General features: G+C 39.5%; 1 protein-coding gene across 1 annotated transcript in view; it reads left to right on the top strand.

Moving 5' to 3' along the window:
- Positions 1-27,251, top strand: part of LOC108797301 (ephrin type-A receptor 3) — a 122,510-nt gene that overhangs the window by 80,633 nt on the left and 14,626 nt on the right. Inside the window, exons 7-12 of the mRNA XM_018568881.1 lie at positions 4,487-4,612; positions 7,036-7,221; positions 10,285-10,346; positions 11,629-11,838; positions 18,348-18,497; positions 23,288-23,481. Of these exons, the coding sequence (XP_018424383.1) occupies positions 4,487-4,612; positions 7,036-7,221; positions 10,285-10,346; positions 11,629-11,838; positions 18,348-18,497; positions 23,288-23,481 (928 nt within the window). The remainder of the gene's footprint in view (positions 1-4,486; positions 4,613-7,035; positions 7,222-10,284; positions 10,347-11,628; positions 11,839-18,347; positions 18,498-23,287; positions 23,482-27,251) is intronic.

Raw genomic sequence — 27,251 nt, 5'->3', positions numbered from 1 at the left:
TCTCCTGCTGCAGTTTCTATGTCCAAATCCTCCCACCATAGAGTCTCACCTCTACTTATTCAAAGGGGTGGTGGGTGTGTGCGTGTGTTTGTCTGCGTGTGTGTGTCTGTGGGGGGGGGGGGGGGTTTTTCTTCCGCTCTCCACATTTTTTTTTTTACTCTGCATCTCCTTCATGGAAAAGATAAAAATGTCAACATGCAGAAGGACACCCCAAGATGTTAGTACCAGGATGCCAGTGTAGAAAAAAAAATACCAGTGTAGAAAGAAATACAAACATCAGGTGATTAATTCAACCACCAGCATGTACCCAAATCTGAGTTATTTTTGTTTTAAAAAGGCGAATAGGTTCACTTGGTTAGTTGGCTTTAGTTGGTCTGTTGCATTACAGCTATGCCTAGAGTAAAAAAAACAAGGCACAGGCAGTCTGTGCCCCACGTATGCAGTTTACAGCATGACATTTGATTCTGACTGACTTCTAGGCTGAACCTTTAGTCTTAAAACTAGACCAATAGGTTTGCATCAAAGGTAGTTTGGTTTCCCTTGTTACCAGTAGACTTATGTATGTATGTAAAGTGTAAATTAATATTTTTAGCCTTACTCACAGTAGTATCCTGGTTTTTTGACAGAAAGCGAGGAATAGCTTAGAAGAGAAAAAGTTTTAGTCCCACCCAGAAGCACCACCATAGATGCTTTGTGTATTAAAGTGCCAACAATAAACTCCAATCAAGGCAGACTGACTAAACTGACAGAACTTTAAAACTTTCTTACAGATGCAGTTAGAATTAGCAGTTACAAAAAAAGCTGAACTATATTATTTAAAGATTAAAAGATTGCATTGCTGATTCAGCATTGAACTGTGGTGCAGCATCCTCCGATGGATATAGAGGTTGTGAGTCACTGAAACGTCATAGAAGACCTTTGAGTGCCTAACTAATCTTCACTATATTGTTATATCAGTGTGGATCACCAAGGCAGTACTAATTAATTGGATTGATTGCAGGTACCACTAATATATAAGATGCCACAACACATGTAAAGGTTTTAGGAAAGGTCCTGGTTTTCCACCATAGTTTGCAGACAGAAGTGTAGAAAGCTTTTCTAGTTAAATATAAGGTACACAAAGGTGGGAGATAGACATTTTCTCTGGTATAAGTAGATAAAGAGATATCCATATATAGGAGCCTCTGCCAATATATATTCCTACAGGAAAGAAGTCGAATAAAAGTGTTGGTTTATCCTACTGGTGTGGCTGACCAATTATGAGGTGAAAGAGGTGGTATATGTGATTTGACTATCGGTCAGACAGCTTCTATATTGCAGAGGATCCTTGGTTTGTACTGTCAAATTGCAGGATTGTGTATTGAAGCAACACACTCCATTTAATAGTCCAGATACATATTTATTGAATATAGGGTAGAAGGGACAGTATAAACATATCCAACATGTTTCGGAGGCTCATAAAAATACCTCCTTCATCAAGGTTTACTAAGGGAGAACATGTATCAGAACTGTCATGGCTTGAATTTGGAATTAATTTGCCCAGTGTTTGAGAATGTATAGAGCTCTTCAGCAGCTGTTTTGGCAGACAAATAGAGGTACTTGTAAGAGCTCCTGAAATGTGTTGGCTATTTCTATTCTGTCCCCTCAACCCTACATTGAATAAAGATGTATCTGGACTATTAAACAGAGTGTGGCCATTCAATTTACGATCCTACAATATAACCATACAGGCATCATTTTTTTAATAGTCAAAAAATTACAAAAAATCTTATTCTGCACATATGATTCATGTGTAATATATGTGATATTCAAATTATTTTTGTATGCAAATTGCATGTAAATTATGAAATGAGAGACCCCAGGCTGCTCCCTCTTAGCTGCTCATTTACATCATCTGCGTTTGGGCTGCACTGGCCATTTTTATGCCAGTGCAGCCCGAATGCAAAACAAGACAATTTGCCTTGTCATGGGTGGTGACAGTTCACACTACTGTGTTCCAAAGAACGGCATGCAGTACTTTTTTTAAGCGCACACAGTGAGACACGGCCCAACTGCATCACACCGTGGTGAGCCCATACAACTTAATGAAATGTCACTTGTGACATTTCAATTAAGTTCTAATGAAAAAAAAAAAACAGTGTGATACAGCTTGATCGATTGCAGTGGCATTGTCCTGGACACATGCACACAAACAGCCATTCGGGTGAACGCTGCTGCTGGTGTGAACAAGCCCTTAAATCTTACCATTCCTAATGAACCAAATTGGCTAAATTAAGAACATACTACAATATGTAGTACTACTTGAACTTAGTAGCCAATGAAAAAAGGGTTACATTTGTTATATCATATTATCAGCTGCAAGTGTGTTTTACAACTTTTACATATACTTGTATAACATCGTATGCTCCATATGAGCATAATAGACAGAATAACAATTTAACAACACAATTGAAGAACAAATGTTTATATGGATATTTTTCTCCGTCTGGGGAGCAAATGCTGTAGGCTGGAGACTCTGAATGATCATTACCAGGCAGTTTATGGATTTGCCGTGGGGCAATGCTTGCATTGGCCTTAATTGTGTTTGTTAATTGTATTGTTTTTACAGGCAGTAAGTTCTAGCACCTTTCACACAATAGAACAATTCATCAGCGTCCAACGGTGTTCCTACATAACACCCCAACCCTTAACAAACTGCTCTGTTTATACGGAGCTCCTAGAAAACAAAATGACCACATCTCCATAGGAGAAAGCACCCATTTCCTTCTCACTTGCTGGCCTGTCTGCTTGATTTTCCTAACGCTGAAAATCATTTGTCGCTTAACACTTTACAAATCCAGCAGAGCAATCACCGACCCCTTCTGGTGAATTAAAGCTTATTTCCTTGAAAAGGCAGAGACCATTTATTATAAGCAAATTAATTAAACTTGTTGAGCATTAGGAGACCCACAGCTACATTATTTATTATACTTTACCAGTTGCATGGTTACCATTTTTTATTTTGCTTCCTCTTCAAAAAGACAACAAAAAAACAATGGCAGATAATATCGCAGTTAGGGCATGTAAGCAGGAAGGCATTGTTTGATGAAAATGCATCACTTGGAGAAAAGGTAATTAATAAATCTGCTGCTGATGGCTTGAGTATGACATGTATCAGTTGATCGAAACATAAGGACATTGATTTAGTTTAGTCCTTACAGAGAGTAATGAAAGATGGGAGATAAATCATATGCAGGTATACCGTGTTCTGCATGTTATGTATTGGCATCTGTGGTTTTTACATCAAACATCCCTTTATCTTTACAAAGAGTGTTATTTCCCATTGTATCCAATCAGATTCTTCCTTTATACTCCCATTATGGGGAAATAATTATAGATAGCATGCAGCAGTAAGCTGCGTTCTGTAGGCATGGAACTTTTATATTTTAGTTATTAAAGTATATGTCCAGTCAAAACTTTTTTTTTGTTAGTTTGCAACAGAGGGGAAGAACCTCTGTCATGCTATTACTTCTACCCAGGGCTATTAGAAAGAGTTATCCTCACCTACAGTCATGGTGACAGTAGTTTCAAGATCAATTGAGCCCGAAATCCGCTAAATACATTGCGGGTACATCAAAACAAAAGGTGTTCAATGTTTTTACAGTTGATTTTCTTCTTAAAGAAGCCACAACTCTGTGTTATAGCAGTGGTCTCTCTGCAGATATCTGACACTCCCCCTGTTGAATCTGACCAATAGCTCATAATCTTTGCTGATTGGTAGAGCTCTAGCTCTGACTCAGGGGGGGGTGTTTCGGACCTCTGCAGAGAGATCACTGCTTTTCCACAGAGAACATGGATCATTCTCTACAGCTTTCTTACAGGAGAAAAGCTTTTCTACTCATGCTGTGGCTGATTTTTGTTTTGATGCACCTGGAATCTATTTAGTTAACTTACACTGAAAGCTCAATTTAGCCTCAACAAAAGAGGGAGACAAACAGCAAAAATAATCTGAAAGGGGGTTCTAGCCTTTTCTTTCTCTACAGGAAAAAAAACACATTCTCTGTGTGTGTGTGTGTGTGTGTGTGTGTGTGTGTGTGTGTGTGTGTGTAGATCTTTCCTCACTTCCTGTCTGGTGCAACTGTTGTCACCAGGGCAGTAAGTGAAGGCAAATCTCTCAAGTAGAGCCCCAGATGGCTGAAAAAATATAACAGGGGTTCTAGTTATTCCTCATTCTGTTAAAATCTAACAAAAAAAAGAAGTTTTAGCTGGAATATACTTTAATAGGTAGAAATGGGTTTGGATAACTCTACAGGTGTATGAGTAAACCCCATGCTTTGGAGGTTATTGCACCAATATTATAAATTTGACATTTCATTACCACAGCCATGGTAATTAGAAAAATGTTGTCAATATATAAGGAGCTCTCGGACGTCACATTAATTCTCACTGTCTCTTCAGTCAATTTGTTTTCTATGGATTCACTTTGTATCTTTGGTTTCTTCAACAGTAAAATTTCCTGGACTCAGAACCTACGTAGACCCTCACACATATGAAGATCCTAGTCATGCTGTGCATGAGTTTGCAAAAGAGCTGGACTCTGCATGTATATCCATAGACAAAGTTATTGGAGCAGGTACGTAGCACAATACAGAATGTGTCAATATACAACACTTCAAATCTCATTTCAATTAGTAAATTTATAGATGTATTTGTAATCTTCTAAGGTCAACGCCTTCTAAACTTGATATATCAATAGGGATGCACCGATTCTTTTCAGATACCAGTCCCGATACTTGGCATTTTCATGAGAACTACCAGGGTTACAGCGGTTGCAGCTGGGACCTGGCTCTGGCCCTCCACCACTGTCCTGAAATCCTTAGTCTGTATTGTTTTAGAAAAACTGTCACATGACAATAAACAAAAATGTATCAGTACTTGTATCTGTGAGTACTTGGACAAGTATCAGTACTTGTACTTGCAAGAATGGTATCGGTGCATCCCTTTATTTATATTTATAAAAACAAAATTATACATTAAAACAGAGATGTACAAATCCCAGGAGCTCCGTGTGCTCCTTACAAATGACAGCTGCCTCCTAACTTTTTAATTTTTCTCTAGTCTAGTCTTGGAGATCGAAGTATCTCCAAGACTTGAACTTGTACTGAGTACGGTACTTGGTATCGGTGCATCCCTATGTATCAATATTGGCAGCTGATGGCAATGTCAACTAATCACATACTGCCTTCATACACCAATTGGAAACCTCAATGACAAGAACATCTCATCTCTGCCATGCAGATGCTTAACTACAAAGCCAAGTGATGGTGTCACACTACCCTGGTTGTCTATACATAATGCAAATTAAATAGGGAGCCCAACTGCTAGGAAGGACTAACTAAAGGTAAGGGAAAAGAGACATCTCTCCACTACAGATGTAAGAAGCTTACAGGCAGTTCACCTAGCTTGTGTTAATTTTCTGTAGACTGATGTTAGAATGAACGCTAACATAAAGCACACAACATGCAAATGTGCATAAGTGTTGCTGTTAAAAAAAATCACACATGAAGCATTTAAAAATGACTGGTATTTATGATAAAGTAAAAAAGAAAGGTATAGAGTAGAAGTGGAGACATAAATGATGGAAAGGGTAATTGGGGAAAAACAGAGATGCCATGAATAGTTTAGGGTGGTAAAGTATAGGAATAATCATAAAGAAGGATATCAGATATCAGTTCCCTGAAGTCGAAAGAAACTTAAAATAGAACTCTGTACTTGTAGCTGAATTCACAGCTGAAATACATTTTTATTTGGCCAGACATTCTTGTAATATACACATCCCTCTGCCAGTTAGTAAGATCCCTTTGCTTCCTCTAAGATTAACAATACAGCACCCTAGGTCAGCTGGACAGAGGTGATAAAACTGATTTACTGCCCTCATTGCCTGTTAAGGAGGCTGGAGGCAGAGAGGTAATGCATTCCTGAACCAGGACTTTGAATTATGTCGAACACTGGGCACAAATTTGATTCACCCCAGTGTGGGGCTAGCCCCGCACTGCAAGGGTTAACTGCTCATTTTGTCTTGGATCAAAATAAAAAAAAAGTTATACTCACCTGAACCCGGGACCTGGCCAACTGTAACAGCGCTCTCTCCTGCCTGTCTTCTCCTCCTCTGCATGGATGACATGTCTCTCACCCTCCTCACATCCTATATACTGTGTATAGATCGTGATAACTCAGGCACCTTAGACCGCTGCAGCAGAGGGGGAGAGAAACTCCGGGGACTGATCTACGAGCCAGCTCCCTCCAAGGAACAGTTGAGACAAAAACGAGCAGTTGACTCTTGCAGTGCTGGAGTAGTCCAACTGCAAGGGTTAATAATATCTGTGCCTAGAGTTCTGCTTTAATTGCAGTGACCATGTACTGTATGAAGGTTTATTTAGCTGTTCACCTGGAGTTTCACTGTGGAAAAACCTATGCTGCAAAGAAAAAAAAAACGTAAGCTTCCTTTGCCTACCTGTCTGACTGGCATACTAATTTATCCTGATGCAAATGAAGCAGTAATAAATACAATCTTATTAAATGATACATGCAACATCCCCAGTTTTTTTTTTTCTTGTTTCCTAAACTCAGCCCTTCAAGGTTGAGCTTAAAAAGCATTTGCGCAAAAATTGGTTCTTTATTGTGGCCAGTAATATTGGAAACTATGGGATAGCTGACATCATGTTGACTTTGGAAAGGAACTGTAAATATCAATGTAATAGTAACATTTCAGCTGTCAGTATGAGGAATAACTAAATAAATCAAGTTGAAAATGAAATATTTTTATATCACATCATTGGCGACGTGGTGGGTTGAGTGATGTTTTCTAAATGATTAGGAAAAATGGAGGTTGTAGAAATGTTTCTGCCATGCCAATAAATGTTAGTTTCCTGCCAATCCTGTAAATGCCATTAGAAGCTCCTGAAATGAGTGTACAGCAAGATTTCAGTAGCATTGTCAATGTTTCCTTTGCATCCCCTGTTTTAATGGTAAGCCCTTTTTGCTCTTTCTATGCAGGAGAGTTTGGAGAGGTGTGCAGCGGACGGCTAAAACTACCTTCTAAAAAGGAAGTCGGTGTGGCAATAAAAACTCTAAAAGTTGGTTACACTGAGAAACAGAGAAGGGATTTCTTGAGTGAAGCCAGCATCATGGGTCAATTTGAGCATCCCAACATTATCCGGCTGGAAGGTGTTGTTACTAAAAGTAAGTGCCGATAAAAAACAGCAATAGTTGGTGCCTGAATTTTAAGGTGCACATTTTGCATTTATCACCAGCATCTCTGGCTAGCCACACACAGCTCCACAAACGTCAATTACTCAATTCACTTATGTCAAAAGAACCTGGGCAAAAATATTTGGTTGAACAATGACTGCAGTCAATCAGCTGCAATCACCATTCATGTACTCTGACAGCAGTGGGCGCTGGCTGTCACAATACAATAACTGCAGAAGAAGAATCGTCCATCTACACTGTTTAGTGTGGATAGAGGAAACTGTAAGTTTTTTTCTAATCTAAATCTATTAGTGTAAGGCCAGCTTTAGTGTCTCTGTATATGGTTTCTTCAAGCAGTGAATGTACTGTGTCAGTATGTAGTGTATGGTCTTTGCATGTAAGTGTATTTAACCACTTGAGTACTAGGCCTTTTACTGCATATGTCTAAGAGTTTTGTTTTCATTTCAGGGATTCCTCGCTTCTGCTCATTTTACCTAATGTATTTATTATACATTGTTTTAGCAGGACAGATAGGGTTTGATTTGGTAGCACATTTAGATACATATATTTATATTTCCTTGTTTTTATTTACCCCAAAATATGTATATGATATATCTCTCTCTATATATTTATTTTAAACTTTTTTGTGTGTTTTTCTTACAATATTTTTTTGTATTTCACTTTTTAAATATAGATCTATATGCAGACAGAAAGAGTTAAACAAAATCCACCAAACAACAAAAAAAGGGAAGATTCAATTGATCACTTGGTCTTTTTTGCCTTAAAAGAGAACTATGGGGTAAATGATTTTCCCCATTGTTCTCTTAATGGGCACGAGAGGACATATACTAGCGTCCTCCCGTGACTCAAAGCTAAGTATAACAGCAAAACTTTCCCAGCAAACACACTCACCAGCCAGCATGCAAAAAAAACTTGTCTCACTGCTAAGGTTAAAAACAGAGGTTTAGACACACGTCTTCTGCAGAAAATGTGAAAGCCGCACAGCCACGCCAAGGCACCTCTATATTGTGCTGTCCTAACTCTAAACTATGAGAGTCTCTATCTTGGAGCACATGGGGCAAAAGATAAAATTGGGTGCAGGTTTGTCAGGAGGAAGCCCACTATATTGAGGTGCCTTGGCGCGGCTGTGCGGCTTTCACATTTTTGCTGTTGTACTGTATTAAAGTGACATTAAACCCTCAGATTTTTTAACATAAACCAATACTGTAATGTGTGCCTTACTGTAATCCATGGTAGTTTCCCTTCTCTTTGCTGCTCTTCCTTTTAAATCCTTATCTCTTTTCATGCTGGGGGAGAACTTCCCTTTGCAGCTGAGTGCCTCTTCCTGTAGTGCTGGCTCAGGTTGTCAACCTGCACACAGACACCATGTATCCATTCCAGAGACAAGGCAGTCTGCTGCAAAACAGAAGTTCTGCCCAGCATGAGAAGAGATACGGATTTAAAAGGAAGAGCAGCAAAGAGAATGGAAACAACCATGGATTACAGTAAGGCACACATTACAGTATTGTTTTATGTTAAAAAATCGGAGGGTTTAATGTCACTTTAAGCCCTTCCATGTGCACCTTGCTGTAAAGCTGGTAAGAAATTGATGAGTGCGTTTGCCATTTGTTTTTCCAAAGCTAAGCATATCGCGAGCTACAGTTTGCGGTATACTGAAACCGCCATAGGCGGGACGGATCCCGACAATGCTGTGTGAGTGACAGCGGGCTCTGCCTATCTAGAAGCAGATCCAGCTGTGCCCACCCCTTCCCCGTCCCTTCCTCCAGTCAGCGCTGGAGGATCGGAGCGGGGAGGGGGGGAATCCCTCCGGGAGTGGTGACTGATAGCCACCGCTCTCTGCAGGGAGATGATCGAGAAATGAGCAAGCGACGGTATGAGTTTGCTTACTTCCCGATCTATTGAGCCAACATGTGACAGTTTAATTGTCACACGAGGGCTCGAACTATGAGGATGTGTGATTTTCACTCACCTCATAGTTCTCCTTTAACTATTTTATGTTTCTGTTATTCCTCACACTGTTTGCTGCCATATTTTTACACTATAGTTTCCACTTTATGCTTTCTGGTAGAATAGACTTATTACAGACTCAACACATTCCTGTCTGAGGAGAAATGGGGAAGGGCATCTCCCCAATAGGTTGGATCTGGGCTTTATTACTGTTGGATGAAGGACTGATTTACAGTTTCTCTTATCTGTGCTATTGGGCCTGCTTCCCTATTCTGAAAGTAGTACATTCCTATGAAAGCATTTGTTCAGACCACAAAATGGGTGGTAACGCAATACTAACAAGTGGGATCACTATTCCATCTAAGGAAACAACACAGCTGAGTTTTATATGTGATCATTTTTTATTTGAACTATTAGATCATTTTCACCTCATGGTTTAGGGGTCTACCCCCTTCTTTTAGGGCCAAGCATTACTGAAACATAAAGGTTTAGCAAACTGTTAAGACAAATCTACAGTTAAGAAAACAAGCTGTTAATGTCAGAATGGAGAAAACTGGGCAAAGAGCATCACAGAGGTGAGAATAAGCTGATATTGGTTTATAAAGCTGAGATCCATTTACTTACATTTATTATCCTATCATATTTTTTTTCTATCACCGGTTGCCATCTTAATTTCAGATTTGTCTACATGTGTATGTAAGGGCATGTATTTTAAGTTTTGGATAGAGTTTCAAGTTTTTATTGGTGTTTATGTCACCCTGTGCTGCTTGGACCTAGAATACAGGGGTAGACCCCCCGAATGTTTGTCCTGAAGAATTAACTGTTAGTGCCCGTTAAGAAAGTATCACATACAAAGCTTAACAATGGTGTTACAAATGCACTAAGATAGCTACATTCACCTTACCTATTCAGGGGAACAAATTCCACAAATAGGAAAAACAAGACTTTACCATCATAAACAGAACATCAATGAAAAATATACGCTGAGTAAACGTAGCAATACGCAGATACAAATGTATGTATTGTATTAAAAGAGCAAATCGAATTCATTATGCAAATCATTTTTAATTAAAACTTTTTTTTCAGGCAAACCAGTGATGATTGTGACAGAATACATGGAAAATGGCTCTCTGGACACATTTCTGAGAGTAAGTAATGGTTGCATTTTTTAAGACAGACTGTCATTTTTATTATCCATTTTGATGCACACTATTGAGTTGTGGGAACATGGGCAGCAATGCACGTCATGCATGTTTATGCTCCAACCCACCGCACCGCAATGTACCTTAACACGCTACCGTGCATTGTGTCCTGTGTTGCCAAATATAGTGCATGCACCATGGGATGTTTTGGTCCATAAGGCTACCCATTGAAATGAATGGACTGCCTTAAAGGAGAACTATGTGGAGAGTGAAATACATTAATCCCAATAGTTAGACCAGACATGTGACACTGCAGCTGTCACACATCAGCTCTATAGATCGAGAACTGTGTAATCATATACCGCTGATCACTCAGTTCCCGATCTTTTCCCTGCAGAGAGCGGTGACTGTCAGTCACTACCCCCCTCCCCCCGCAGGGATTCCCCCCTCCCCTCTGCATTCCTCCAACACTCACTGGAGGAACAGACTGGGGAGGGGGAAGGCACAGATGGATCCCGACAATCTTGTTGCGATTCTTCCCGGCTGCAGCACTGTCAGCATATAGTGGGCAATAGCCTGCTAAGTGCTGAGTTTTGGGTCACAGGAGGACATTAGTAAATGTCCTTCTGTGACCCTAAAGAGAACTATAGTCCCCTGTAATATGATGCACATTAATGCACAATATTACCATTTTGTGGGACTTGAACGTCAAGTGACCGTGACTTTAGATAAGTACAAAGACATTTTTTTCATCTAACAATCAGTTATAGGTGGGTGGGAGGTGAGTGTACATTATCCTGGAGATGGGCTGTAAATGATATGTACAAATATAAGTGGGCCCTAATACACAACCAAGGTATCATCCACATCAATGTCATTGTTTGAAGATGCAGGTTTTCAATAAATGTATTTTGTCTTTTAGTTTAACCCAGTGGATGTGGGTTCTTTTTTATCCTTTTTATTTAACCTATGTAACTATGTTTGTGAGCAAGCTGGCTGCTGGTGTTACAGCTACTCTGATGAAATCAAGCAGTGTTCATTTGCAGGGCATGCTGATACTATTAGTCTCCAACATCCAACATTGTACAGGCTGCCTATTTTTTTTCCTAGCACATGCTTGAATAATATACTGCTTAGCATCTAGTAAATGAAGTATAATTATCCCAGTAAATCACCATACATATGTGCTAATCATACACAGGAATGTCATCGATAATTTCTATCCAGTACTCTACAATAATTTAATGGCCAATTAGTATATGAGTCGTGTACTTGAAATTCTTTGCAGAAACACGATGCTCAATTTACAGTCATCCAGCTGGTGGGTATGCTGCGCGGCATTGCATCTGGCATGAAATATCTCTCGGATATGGGTTACGTCCATCGTGACTTGGCAGCCCGCAATATACTTATCAACAGTAACCTGGTCTGCAAAGTGTCTGACTTTGGATTGTCCCGAATCCTGGAAGATGACCCAGAGGCAGCGTACACAACCAGGGTGAGAAAGACTTCTTATAACAATAATGTATTATATCAAATTGTATGCAGCATGGTGGCTACAGGGGGGACTTCAGTGTCATTACACAACCCCAAAACATTTACTGGTCTTTGACCCAATTAGCTCTAGTGTGTATATTCTATAAGTGTAATAGGGACATCTGGTTATTTGATCCAGTGGGTGTTTCCTATGCATCTCAGCTCCATCTAGTGGCCATCATCCAGTGCTTTCATGATATTACATTTGGCTGTAAAGAAAATATGCTCTAAACATTTGTTTTTGTCCTCATTCGTACAGAACAAATGTGCATGCAGTTTCGCAAGATAAAAAGCTCTGTAGATTGTTTTGTACAACCCCAAAAAGATTAAGTCCTCCCAAAACTTTTTTTTCTTAGGTTTTGTAAAGAGTGTGTAAGTATAAGAACCACTGGACATTTTTACTAATTTTTGAGGTTCTTTTTCCTCACTGCCTGTTCCAGGGGCATCCAGACAGGAGGTGAGGGGACATCTAGTAGTGTTAGGGAAGACTAGTACCCCTTTTATTTTACTGGTTTGTTGTGGTTTGGTTGTCTGCTTTTTTTGACTTGTTTTGTGGTCTGCATAAAAAGCAGACCATATCCTGCATCCAACATTCTAGCTGTAGTTTTGTTCATAAATATTTACATGACACAAGGGGTGGAGTTTGTACAAAAGGGCATCATCATTCAAGTATGCCTAGGGCAGCATTAAGTCTAAATAAAGCCCTTTTCATGGGGTTCAATTAACTAAGGGGGACTCCAGGTGAAGATGGCAGGGCACAGATACCCTTTTAAATGGAAATCTACCCAAGCACTGAGGGAGACGTCTGCTCTGCATACCAGGATGTACCATTCCTCAGCTTTACAAAATTAAAAGATATAAAAAGGTCTTAGTTGTCAAGCTACCAAACTAAGTTTTATATTTTTTTCATTTAACCCCATGATGTTCCATTATAATGAATCTATACCCTAATTGGTTTAACGTTCCTGCGTAAGGCTGTAGATGTGTGATTCTGTGAAGGCTGCTCCATTTATAGCCACAATAGTGTTCATATAGTTCTCCTTGTCCCCTTTTTCACTTCAGAATACATGTAACTGAGACTTATGTAAGTTAGACTTAAAGTATATCTAAAGTCAAAACTTGTTTTTTAAGTTTTGGATGAGGTGTGGAATGTTCTTGCTGCTGTCAGTGTGCCTGCTAGGGAGATTCACCCTACATGTTTGTACTAATGGAAAATCCAAAGTTTTTCAGTTGCCACAGATGCAGGATTACCAGGAAAATCTTGTGATGGGGACACCATGTCAGATGGCAACTGTCGCCCAACACGTTGGGAAGATTTCCTTCAACTTCTGATGTGTGCTTGCGACAAAAAAAATGAATATATAACTAAAATAGCTAAAAAAGGCAGACAAGACCTTAACCCACTCTAACCCTAACCAAAACTAAAAGAAAAAACAGTTTTGGCTTTAGATATACTTTAGGTTTCCTAGCACATCCAAATTTCAGAAACCTGAAGACTTCTAAAGAAGTCACAAAATTATAATACTTTCTGCTAAATTTTATTTTTTGAGCACTTTTTACATAAATCCTTGTAGACATAAGCTAGCAAAGGCACATAGTTGCCGGACAGTTGCCCCCAAGTCAGCCCTCATCTGATTGGCAGTATAATGTATAGACAAGCAAGCTTTGTTTCTACCCTGCATGGCGTGTGTATTCCCTGTTCTGGCCGTCTTGATTCCAGATCCTAGATTTTATTTCGCAAAACACTCTCATAATCTGCTCTTTGTTACATCATGTTCAATATCTGCGAACAGGTCTGTCCGGTGCTGAATTTATAGCTGGAAGGCATCCACACCAACCAAACAGCCTCAGCCTTGTACTAGAAAAACACACAAACAAATTCCAGCGTTGTGATCCAACTCAAAATCAATATGTGAAGTATGGCAAGGGAATAATACACACACAAGACAGGTCCAGGTGTTACGTTCCAGATCTTGGATCTGGAAAATAAACACAAGGACCAGGTGTCCGAGTTTTGTTCCTGCTGTCATTACAGAAAAGTCCCAACAACAGAAAGTCTATTTTAGTGGCATAGTTTCACTCAAAAAAAGGGATTTAAAGGTACGTGTTGTACAGATTGCTGTTTAAGTTAAACTCCACCATTCTATGACATGAAAAGAAATGAAAGCACAGATTTGAAGTGCACATATATATTAAAACCACAGATCATTTTATCATTTTAAATCCCTTATATGATACATTGTCCTATGTTTCTGTATGTAAACATACATAGGAGTTTTCAAATGTATCTGCATGTACTTTTCTGAGCAGTGTGAGAAGTGAGCTGCACCATACATGAGCCACAAGGAAAGTCATGATGTAGTCTGTTAGACTGCTATATATGCCTCTATGTACCCCAACCCTTGAAGTCACACCCACATTTTAGTTGTCCCCATAGCCCCCATTTTTCTAGAATGTTGTCAACTATAATTTAAAGAGAACCAGTCACAACGGAATCTCCTCAAAGAAGTTACAGACAGCAGATGCCCTGGGGCCAATGATCCCCGGGTAAAAATAGTCATCATTGTCATACATAGGCCGGTCAAGGTTCTTTGTGCATTCACTCTTTCCTTTATGAGAGGTACACTGCACATGGTTCCTATTTACACATTAAATGTAATTTTTATTACAGTGTATCTATTAGAAAAATATTATCCCTATAAATCTTCTGTTTGCTGTAGGAAATCGATACTTTCCGGTTTTAGCTGAGGTTCCTGATAACAGAAATTCACTATTAATTGACTGAAAGTTACCTGTGCTGTATGTCATCTATGACACTGGGCAATTAAATGAAAAGTTAATGTATCCTGTTTATGATTGCCATCATTTGCATTAAGGTCTATGCTAAAAATAAAACCAAAGAAATAAATCCATGAAAATAAGCGTGTTTACCTTAAAATATACTTGATATACAGGTTTTTAGTGTGCAGCAAAAGTCACGGTGTTGGTCATGACATACAGAATTAAATTACAGCAGTAAAACCTCACTAAGCACTATGCTTTTAAAAATAAACTCTAGAAAAACAACTTAAGGTGGACCTTCCATGAACATGGAAGGGGCACTTTCCTGACAGGCCCCCAAACAAAAATTGGTTAAAATAGGCTGGCAATAATAAAGCTTTTACAATAAATAAACTGAGTCTTGGCTTCCATCCACTTGCTTGAGGTGCCTGGAAATGTCACGGTGCAGGAGCACAATCTTGTGTTCTGGCACCAAATGTCAGTTCCTGGACCTCCTTGCAGACTACACTACTGGAAAACAATACAGCTTGGTCCAAGATCATCCCCTGCCTTGTGATTGGACAGTGGAGGAGCAACAAATTGATAATGTCATCCTTGTGCTCCCCATTCCAGCAATCAGGCTCACACAGAAAAATCAAGACCAAGGTGCAAAGCACTAGAACCTGGCTGGTAGAACCTGGCTGGCTGAAAATATTGCTCCTCCTGACCCCAATGGGATTGTTTCTATTTGATATCTCATGAGAATTAAGCTTTAATGTAGCCATATTAAATCTCAACTCCAACCAAAAAACTTTTGTTTTCCTTGTTTGAATTAAATGGATAAATCTTTAAACTTCTGTTAAGATTTATTGCTTTTATGACCACCAGTGTGGCCACACATAGTAAAAATAGTGGACAAGAATTCCAAATCTTTCCCATTTCATGTAAGACAAAAAAAGGTTCTTCCACGAGTTCCAACATTTAGCTAAAACTTACATTCATATGTGGACCAACCCTTTCAAAGGAAACATTTATTGAAAGAAATAAGTTGGCTGCCATTGCTGACCTGCTTCTGAAAGTGTTAGTTGCTGGCTGTATCTGGCTTCCATATCTCCTGGGTTACAGACGTAGACAAAAGTCAGTACCCCCATTCTGCATACTTGTTCCAGGAGACTGAATTAAATAATTAAAGTCATCTGAGCAGAATGACAGCCAGTATACTAGCATTTGCATGGAGAAGTCAGCAGTCACTGCCTACATATTTCTCTCAGAACTGATTTACTTTGAAAAAGGATGCCCACTAAACTCTTAGCCTTGATATATTTAGCAAACGGATATTTGATTTAAAAGCAATTCTATTTCAATGTCTTCTTACTTTGTGTAATTCAGAATAAGTATGTCATCACCCCCAAGTGTAAATGCAGCCATCTAGTGTATAATATAATTAACCTGTTTAATACATATAGATTTCCCTGCTAAAGAGCATTTCAGAAAATTGATGTATCACACATAATCCCTCTATTTAAGGTCACCTTACACAGGAACACACAGATCTAGATGAGAAAAGTTATATCCTGTGCAATTAGTATAGAGGTTAACACAGCTGTCATCTATGTTAATCCTTTTAGTGAATGAAGTACATGGCTGTGCATGGTAATAGGGCGTTAAATATTCCTAAACATGGTGCGGCTGTTAGCTATCAGTCACATGGGTGGCACTTTTTTATGAAGTGCTGTACAGCTACACTATGGTTCAAATCCTACATGAAAACATAAAAATTATTCAAGAATTAGTGAACACATTCAGGTTATGTTGTTCAATAAAATATTGTATGTTTTTTAGGTATATTCTTTATCTACATTTAATAAAATATGGGTAAAATGATAGTGTGTACAGGTTATATAAGAAGGACTCCCCAATTCTATATAGAAGCAGCTTGTTTTATTTGCCTATTGTTTGCTTATGCTCACAGTACAGCTTTTCAGGTCTGCAAATTTGTTTAATTGAGAACTTCAGCTTTCATATTCTTCATTGAGCTAATGAAGGTTGCATCATCTTAAAGTTGAGCTCTAGCACTGTGTTCAGTTTTGCACAGTTGTATAGGCTCCTCTCCCACACTGAAATTGATTTCACTGTACACTGTAAGCGTCTCACAGTGTGCATTAGAAAATGCAGCAAATCCTATAGAGCCCACTTCATTTCCTGGAGGATGCCCAGCATCATCAAGCGCTATTATCCCCAGTCTAACATAATCTCAGCATCTCATGTGGGCAAAACCTAGGGCATTCTGCATGCAAATACAGCACATCCATCAATGCATTTTGGTACTTGCATAACTCACAAGAGCCAGCCCACTGCTTTTATCAGAGTTGAGAGTGCGGTACTGTGTTGTTTTCAGGAAGCTATGTACAGCTCCTTTGACCAGCCATGATCTGATAATTACACACCACAGATCCATCACTGGGTCTAAAATTATGTATGTAAGGAAAACAGAAAGGTTTTATTTATATTTTTAAAGCAAGTTGGATAGAGATGGAGATGGAGTGAGGAACCAGGGAATGCAAAATATATGCACATTAAGCTTCAGCTTTAATGTGGAGATTGCTCTGAACCTGTACGAAGAGTAATCCCCATGTCCACATTTTTGGAGGTACATCCTCTTATTCAAAAGCATAACAGCGATTTAAACTATAGGCTTTCCTTTACTATCCACTGCACCTTTCTGATATCTTCATGATATGTCATCGGACAACGAGCACCAATAACTCTCCCATAGGATCTTTTCATGGCAATGACCTAGACAATTGTTGGGCAGCATTATTATCAACGTTGCCATGGTATTGTGATGTTGGTGACTCTTGGCAAGAAGCTATCACAATTCTTGAGAAAAGAAACACTAGATGCTGATGCAACATACCATGGAGAGAAGATGATGTCTTAGTGACTGACAATGATTTAGAAGCCTCTGCAGGTAATCCTTACACAGCATTTATGGCAGCTGCCATTTAAGTGCAGTTTTCACTACGGAACATCCAAAAGGACTATTTAAATGAAAGTACCACATACTAAGTCTGCTTATATCATCTGTTGGGATGCCCTCAAAGGATACAGGATCCATGCATGGGAAATCTTTTGTTAAGAAAGACAGAGAGGACTGCTCATCCTTGTTTGAATGGCAAATTGTTTATTGGCCTTGTTCCCAAACAGTGCATGTTAAGTGAAGGAACCACTCCTATGCAGAAAAGGTAATGTTGCTGAATAAACCACGGGGTTGAGCTTTAATGCAGTTATGCGGCAAAATCATGTGTTGATAACTATTTCTGATGTTCACTTGTGGTGGTTAATATTATAATTGGCCTCAAGCTTCTTTTTCTGAGATTTGTTCTTTCAGGACTGGAGTGATCAGTGGTGGAGTGGGCTGGTGCAAACCCATCCACCTGACCTCACTCTATGGTAACTCTGTGTTTCATAGGGAACTTTCTGTGTGTAGAATGTATAGAACAGGGGACAAGGGTTTGGTATGTTGAGTCAATAATTATAATTTTCCAATGTATCAATATTGACAGTGGTAAGCAAAACTCTGTTTTGTGTTTTCTGTTGCTTGGTGTTGTGACTGGTACCTAGAACATACTGCCATATTTCAAGTGTTTAATAAGTTATATGGGTTTAGTAAGTTATTGCCCTTTCCTTTTTATACTTTTCTCCTTTCAGGGTGGCAAAATACCAATTAGATGGACTGCACCAGAAGCCATTTCCTATCGTAAATTTACATCAGCAAGTGATGCCTGGAGTTATGGCATCGTACTGTGGGAAGTTATGTCATATGGCGAGAGACCTTACTGGGAAATGTCTAATCAAGATGTAAGAACTTATTCAATAACATAACTTATTATGTTTGGTGTATTTTTGAATCAAGGCTAAATATGATTGTACCTGAAAGGCATTATTAAACTTATAATCTGGTTTAGTAGGGTATTTCAAAGAACAATGACATTTTGTAATTATAATGAACAGAATTGTTCTTTAAAAGATATGATTTAAATTAACTGAAATTCTGTTGATTGCTATGGACCCAGCATGTTGTCAGGACTGGTCGTATCTGATATTTTTGTCTTACAGACTTTTTTTTTTTACAAGATAAGAGTATCACTAAATAAGCATATTCCTTGAAATGTTGTAAGAATGTATGTCTATGAGCAGTTTTGTATACTGTAGGGAATGATAACGACCCAGTCTGTATGTTAGGTTTGCCATCTCTTTCCATACGGCAGAGGAAGAATCCCCTCAGTGGGGGCACATATAGCTGTAAAAAAAGTGCAAATCAATGAGGACCACACATTCATCTGTGTAGTTAGCAGCCTACATAGTTGCCTCCATTGGTTTGCCTCCATTATATTGCTGGTCTGGTAAGGTTGAACTCCTCTAGACAGATCTCCCTCAGAACAGCTCTGTTAAGGTGTCCACAATTCCCTTTCATACAAATATTATCAACTTAATGTGAACTTGACCAAAAGAAACCAGAAGCACTGAAGAGCTGTAACATTCACCACTGCCTTTCTAAAAGATATTTGTGGTTTAGTGGGCAGAATCATGCAATTTAAATATAGGTTACTCAACTCAGATGAGCACACCCAAAGAGGCTGCCTCATTTCCCAGAGTGAAAAGCAGTAGAAATACAAATTTAATAGGAATTTCCATTAATCTGCCCAGTATCCTATTTGATGATGAAATCACTTTTATCATTATTATTATTATAATAATACAGGATTTATATAGCGCCAACAGTTTGCACAGCACTTTACAAAATTGAGGGAGACAATACAATTAAAAATACAATTTCAGTACAGGAGGTAGGAGGGCCGTGCTCGTGAGCGCTTACAATCTAGTAGGAGGGGCAAGTGATACAAAAGGTAATAATTGTGTGGAATGGAAGAATCGAAAGTACTGTTATATCGAGGTGGAATAGGCTTCCCTGAAGAGATGAGTTTTCAAGGATCACCTAAAGGTGGACAGAGTGGGAGATAGGCGGACAGATTGGGGTAATGAGTTCCAGAGAATGGGAGGCACTCTGGAAAAGTCCTGGAGGCGAGCATGCTAGGAGGTGACAAGAGAGCAGGAGGTCTTGGAAAGAGCGAAGGGGGCAGTTAGGGTGATATTTTGAGATGAGGTGGGTGATATAGGTTGGGGCGGAGTTGTAGATGGCTTTGTAGGTATTTTGAATTTTATACGTTGGGGAAGCGGGAGCCAGTGGAGCGATTGGTAGAGGGGGGTGGTGGACACTGAACGGTTGGTAAGGTGGATGAGTCTGGCAGCACTGTTCATAATGGACTGAAGGGGGGACAGCCTGCTTAGTGGTAGGCCAACAGAATTGCAGTAGTCAAGGCAAGATATTACAAGGGAGTGAATTAGAAGCTTTGTGGTATCATTTGTTAAGAAGGGACGAACTTTGGAAATGTTATGGAGGTTGAGTTGGCAATTTTTGGATAGTGATTGGATGTGGGGCTGAAAGGAGAGCTCAGAATCAAGAATTACTCCATGAATCACTTTTTTTTCATTTTGCATTTGTGTTTGAAGTGATGATATGGACATAACTTCTGTTTCATGAAACCATTGCTGTACTTTAGAGATGTCTATAAAACGCTGTAAAACAATATCTCATCTGGAAATTAGTAAGGTAAACACAAGCCTGTATCTCCCACCAGTCTAAACACATGCTAATAATATAATTCAGAGCACAAAGCCAATAACTCATAAGTAAAATAAACAAAATAGAATGCTTGGAGAGATGCAGAAATGACAGCATGTCAAACATGTGCAATCCACTCTGCTACCATATAAATGTAAAAATTCAAAAGATACAAAATCTATGTAAACTATGGCAACTATGTAAACTATGACTAAAGGGAGATACATTGCACACTCCTTGCTTCCTGTTAACAGAAATTCACAGTGTAAGTAAAAATACATAATTCCTGGTAGGGCCACAGGGTATCGTGCGATACACTGTAGTAGCTGCAGCTACTACCATGTTTTATAGTGTCTTTTGGGTATATTAACAGATGACGTGCTGAACGTGCTGAAGTGATGCTGTACTGCTATTCAAACACAGTAGGTTGATGAATGCAGGCATTCTCTTATTGGAAGAGGGGTGATCCATCCCTTATCCAATCAGAGAACGCCTAGTATTCATTGAGAAGAATATTAGGTCTGCCCTGAATGGCTGCTGTACTGAACAAGTGACCGTTTTAACAGAATAGGGGGAGTCGTTCAGCACAATGGCTGTTCCCATACTTGGAAGAGGATATAGTACACTGTAGCTGGAGTGACCCTCCCAGGGTCCTGTAAGTATTTATACCTACATTGCACCAAGCTAGACCAATGTTAGTATGTATATGCATTTTTTATGCTGGAGATCAGCTTTAGGATGATAACGTTGTTTCTTTAAGTAGAATTTATTGGTTAAAAGAAAAATTGTACATAAAATAAAATATACTTTTAAGTACAGTAAACACTGTGGAAGTTTTCTTTTTCCACTGTGAAATGTTGATTACACAACAAGTAGTCTGTGGCCAGTGCCCAAGTGGTGTGTCACCACTTATGAATTCTGTGGTCAGCTGTTTACAAATTCTTGGATGTGTCCTGAAATGAACAGTTAGTGTTGCAGTAGGCTGTCTCTACCCCAAGCCAGAAAGTGACCTAATTATTTTTATTTGCAAATTTGATTTGCTGTGAAATTTCTCTTGCGTCTGAAATTGGATCTTCAGGGAAAATCCATAACTTCAGCATCTAAATGATATGTCCCATCTATCTATATATAAAGCTTACTCTTATTAAAAGCCAGGTTCTTCCTTATAACCTGCTTTACTTTCTGGACCCTCTCAGCCCCTTTGGCTGAGAGTCCTGGGTGCCAAGGTCGCCATCCTCCACCGTGGCATTGGCTTACACTGCCACAATACATATGCATATATTATTCTGAAATTTGCTGTTATCGGCCACAGCCTTTCTCAACCAAGGTGCTGTGGTACCCCAGGTGCCTTCTGGCTTCCTCAGGGGCACCTCAACATTTTCTGATGGTAGCACAGTGATGTGAAGGGAAAACTCAGATGAAAAGGGTGGAATTCCAATATGAAAGGGGGGTGGGGGGGATCTGATGTGAAGAAGGCCTCTGATGTGAAGTGGAGGATGTTTGATGGGGACACCCTAATGTAAAAGGGGGAATGTTAATATGAAAAGGGGACTTGGATATTAAGGGGGCTTCTAATGTGAAAGGGATGGCACTGATGTAAAAGAGGGGCTACTGTTGTAAAGGGGTCCTCTAATGTGAAAGGGAGAATTCTGAAGTTAAAGGAGGGTTCTGATGTGAAGAGTGGATTTGATGCAAAATGAGGAGCCCCATTTGTTTATGTTTTCCTGTTGAGTCCCCTCTTATATTTTAGACTGGGATGCCTTGAGACTTTACATAATTTTTAAGAGTGCTGTGAGTGAAAAAAGGTTGGAAAATGCGTATCTACCTTGCCCTGACCTTGCCTTGTCAAAAAAGTACACTCCAGTTGATCATAAACATTTTAAATTAGACACCTGGTGGTCCTGATAGCTAAATTCTGATTTCTACAGTTAATATTAAAAAATAGCCCTAAATTGTATCCTGAAAAGATGTATAATGATCCATGTACTGCCATCTTTAAATACACTGACACTTATACTAAGGTTTTACAGCACAGAATCATGTGACAAGATGCTGCAGTTTTACCAAGAATCCCTATCAGAAACTAGCTAATTGGGGTATTATTTAACTCAGATAAAAGAGAAATTTAGTATACTTTCTGATTTCAGCTCAATTGCAGCACTTTATAGATACTAGTAGCTGGATATGATTAGCCGTTTCTTGACTGAATGGCCACCATGTACAATAACACATAATCTAATAGTCAAGGTGGACATACCCTCAAAGTGCTTTCTTTTCTTGTCATTAACTCATTTAACAACATCTGTAAGTTTAACATCAAGTCACATTTTTCTTTTCATGCATCACCATCAACAATTAGAAAAATGAGGCATTTATAATCTTCAAGACCATTTTCCAGCCTTTGATTATTTGTTCATAGAGGAAACTTAATTTTTCTGTGCACTGCCAAGCCTCTCCTACATTATTGTAGGCTTACATAAACACCAGTTGACTAATTAAGTGATCAAATGTGACATCAAAGTAAAAATATATATACGGAATGTAGTCATGTGATACAATGATTTCATTTTATTTTCTTCTTCCTCTTAAGTGGAACGATTATGCATGAAGGGCACTTTAAGTGGTCCGTAGCTGGGGGTGCTATTATTGCCAACTGTTTACCTTACATATAATGAAATCCATATTTTACTCAAACGTACCTTTCAAATTGAATTTTTTTGGTCCTTTGTGTAGGACACACAGAAAATTTATCTTGTTCATTCAAGCAAATATTTCAACAACGAGCTAATTATTGTGGTTTGGTGATGGTGTTTACAGTTAATTTGCTAGCAGTTTTCTTAAAGGGGTAATGACTTGTGAACATAAACAAATGGCAACAATAAATAAGTCTCAGGACTTTGTTTTTATGATACATTTGTGCCAAAATAGCATTGTAATTCTAAAAAAGTGTTTTCCCTATTAACAGGTCATTAAAGCGGTAGATGAAGGTTACCGGCTGCCACCACCCATGGAATGTCCAGCTGCCTTGTATCAGCTGATGCTAGACTGCTGGCAGAAGGATCGAAACAACAGACCAAAGTTTGAGCAGATTGTCAACATCTTGGACAAGTTAATTCGCAATCCTAGCAGCCTGAAAGTCATTGCCAATACAGCCACAAGGTGAGACTTCAAAAATGTTGCTTTTAATAAAGTCCTTTTTACTTATTTCTGGTTGCTTGCACATAAAGGACATTTTGCATGTCACACAACTTTAAAGTTGTAAAACTAAAAAAAAAATTGTTTCATTTTGATTTTGATGGCATAAAAGGGGCAAGACTAGAAAGGGTATTCATCCTCAGGACTTGGGTTCCCCGGTTTCTGAGCTGAGACAGTGGGGTAGATTTACTTAAGGCAAATATGCTGTTCACTTTGTTTGAATTTGCACTTTGCAGGGGAAGTTTAGTGAATGATGTCAAGTTCTACTGACTTCCATCAACCAATCATGTGCAAACAGAAATATTGTTTTCTGGCACAGGATTGAGTATTCTTTGGAAAGTGAAATTTCACAACATTCCCTAAGCTAAGGGAACATCCCCCTGCAAACTGCAAGTTCCCTTGCAAAGGGAACAGCCTATTTGTCCATAGTAAATTATCCCCAGTGACCTTTTAATTTAAAGGCATATTTCTATACCTGAAGAGCGCCACTGTGTCACAGCCAAAAAGTAATGCACATTAATAGATCTGAATTCAGATACAAAATGAAGCAGAGATAGAACCAAGGCACAGAATATACAATAACCATGGAGTGGGGTCTAACATACTGTATTTACCTGGTATTCCAAAAATGTATACTTCATTTATATATGTAGTTTACGTTTCGATTACCTTCTGAGCTTTTAGTAAGCCTATAAAAGTATTTTTTTTCTATAGTAAAGGGAGAGAGTTACGAATGGTCAGTTTTTGTTTTTTTTATGTATTTACGATGGAAAGAATTCCTCTCACTTCCTTTCTTTAAGAAAGACACCAGTAAGACTAAATGCAATTTATGCAGACATGCAGCTCTGAAATGACAATCCTCATTAAGAAAGACACTATGGGGTCTATTCACAAAGCTGCCGAGGGCAGCCGAGTGAATGACCGATCAGAAGTGAAGTGAGCCGAACACTGTTCGGCTATTCACTTCAGGCTGGTACGGCTGATTTCAGCCGTACATCGGCTGAAATCAGCCGTACATCGGCTGAAATCAGCCGTACATCGGCTGAAATCAGCCGTACATCGGCTGAAATCAGCCGTACATCGGCTGAAATCAGCCGTACATCGGCTGAAATCAGCCGTACATCGGCTGAAATCAGCCGTACATCGGCTGAAATCAGCCGTACATCGGCTGAAATCAGCCGTACATCGGCTGAAATCAGCCGTACATCGGCTGAAATCAGCCGTACATCGGCTGAAATCAGCCGTACATCGGCTGAAATCAGCCGTACATCGGCTGAAATCAGCCGTACATCGGCTGAAATCAGCCGTACATCGGCTGAAATCAGCCGTACATCGGCTGAAATCAGCCGTACATCGGCTGAAATCAGCCGTACATCGGCTGAAATCAGCCGTACATCGGCTGAAATCAGCCGTACATCGGCTGAAATCAGCCGTACATCGGCTGAAATCAGCCGTACATCGGCTGAAATCAGCCGTACATCGGCTGAAATCAGCCGTACATCGGCTGAAATCAGCCGTACATCGGCTGAAATCAGCCGTACATCGGCTGAAATCAGCCGTACATCGGCTGAAATCAGCCGTACATCGGCTGAAATCAGCCGTACATCGGCTGAAATCAGCCGTACATCGGCTGAAATCAGCCGTACATCGGCTGAAATCAGCCGTACATCGGCTGAAATCAGCCGTACATCGGCTGAAATCAGCCGTACATCGGCTGAAATCAGCCGTACATCGGCTGAAATCAGCCGTACATCGGCTGAAATCAGCCGTACATCGGCTGAAATCAGCCGTACATCGGCTGAAATCAGCCGTACATCGGCTGAAATCAGCCGTACATCGGCTGAAATCAGCCGTACATCGGCTGAAATCAGCCGTACATCGGCTGAAATCAGCCGTACATCGGCTGAAATCAGCCGTACATCGGCTGAAATCAGCCGTACATCGGCTGAAATCAGCCGTACATCGGCTGAAATCAGCCGTACATCGGCTGAAATCAGCCGTACATCGGCTGAAATCAGCCGTACATCGGCTGAAATCAGCCGTACCAGCCTGAAGTGAATAGCCGAACAGTGTTCGGCTCACTTCACTTCTGATCGGTCATTCACTCGGCTGCCCTCGGCAGCTTTGTGAATAGACCCCTATGTCATGTATCTTTTATATCATCAAATAATTCACTGCGATATTCATTGTTATGAAGGTAGCACATCTTTTGTACAAATGTCACATAGGAACTCTCACCAGATCCTCAGGCCTCATCGTATAAGGCTCCTTTCATATGGGCGCCTTAAGTTCCAATCAGCAGGGCAACTGTGCAGGGATCCCCTGCTGGTTAAAGCAATTCAGAATGGTTGTCACTGTTGTGATCATGCAATGGAGAAATAAACTGGAATTACGAGACCAATGTTGGTCTAACAGGAGTCGGATGTAAACAGACATGTGTCCATTTACATCAGATGACCTCCGATCCGCCATGAGCAGGTGTTCCGTTCAGTTTTTCGAGCCTAGCCGAAGCCAGGGGTAATAGTATGTAAACGGATGCACGTCCATTTAGGTCCAGCTGCCCATAGACTAACATCGGGCTTCTGATCAGTTCTGCCTGAGAACTGACAAGCAGGCCTGATCAGAATGCCCATGCGAAATGGCTCTCACAGAGATCAGCTCACATTTATGTGGTTAAACCAGCTTCAGTGTCTCTACACCAACTATTGGTAAGGACACGCTGCTCCACTCCTTCAAAAGCTTCCTCCTTTTGTACACATCACATTTAGGGTGACCACATAATGTTCAATCTTCCTCTGGGGAGCTTCTAACATCACCTCTATGACCGCTACAGGAAGAGAGACATCAGCTTTTCTCAGGAACAAAAATATACCTTTGAATGGAGGAAAGCTTTGTACTTCTGGCTTATCCAACTGGGAGTGCCTCAAGATGGACACTCTCCCTCCAATGTTCTGTCTCTATAATCTCGGTGGAAATGAACATGCAAAAAGAAGCCCAAAAGCGTGAGTATTTGGGGGCTAATGCAATTAATTAATTATTATAAAAAAATACACAAACAAATCAATATAAAATTATAAATAAAAGATTGCATAATCTTGCACAAAAATAAAATGCTTAAAGTGACATTAAACCCTCAGATTTTTTAACATAAACCAATACTGTAATGTGTGCCTTACTGTAATCCATGGTAGTTTCCCTTCTCTTTGCTGCTCTTCCTGTAAATTCTCATGTCTTCTCATGCTGGCGGAGAACTTCCCTTTGCAGCTGAGTGCCTCTTCCTGTAGTGCTGGCTCAGTATCCATTCCTGAGACAAGGCAGTCTGCTGCAAAACAGAAGTTCTGCCTAGCATGAGAACAGATACAGATTTAAAAGGAAGAGCAGCAAAGAGAAGGGAAACAACCATGGATTAAAGTAAGGCACACATTACAGTATTGTTTTATGTTAAAAAATCTGAGGGTTTAATGTCACTTTAAGCAATTCCAACATAACTGTTAACATAAATACACATCAGAATGAGGTGTCCGGCGTCTATGTTCCATTACCCAACATATAATATATATTGGTTTATACATCTTTACATACCATTTCTTGGATGAAATTACGGTGTCACTATAATGCAAAACATTGTTTGAAATGTTTGCTGAAAAAAAATGTGTGGGAAAAGGTTTTCACATATACATATAATTGTTTTATAAAATATATATAATATCTAGTTTAAATAATTAATAGGAACT

Source organism: Nanorana parkeri, unplaced genomic scaffold (genome assembly GCF_000935625.1).
Source record: "Nanorana parkeri isolate BGI_ZX_2015 unplaced genomic scaffold, ASM93562v1 scaffold1258, whole genome shotgun sequence".
NCBI lineage: Eukaryota > Metazoa > Chordata > Amphibia > Anura > Dicroglossidae > Nanorana > Nanorana parkeri.
This window is presented reverse-complemented; position numbering and strand designations above follow the sequence as displayed.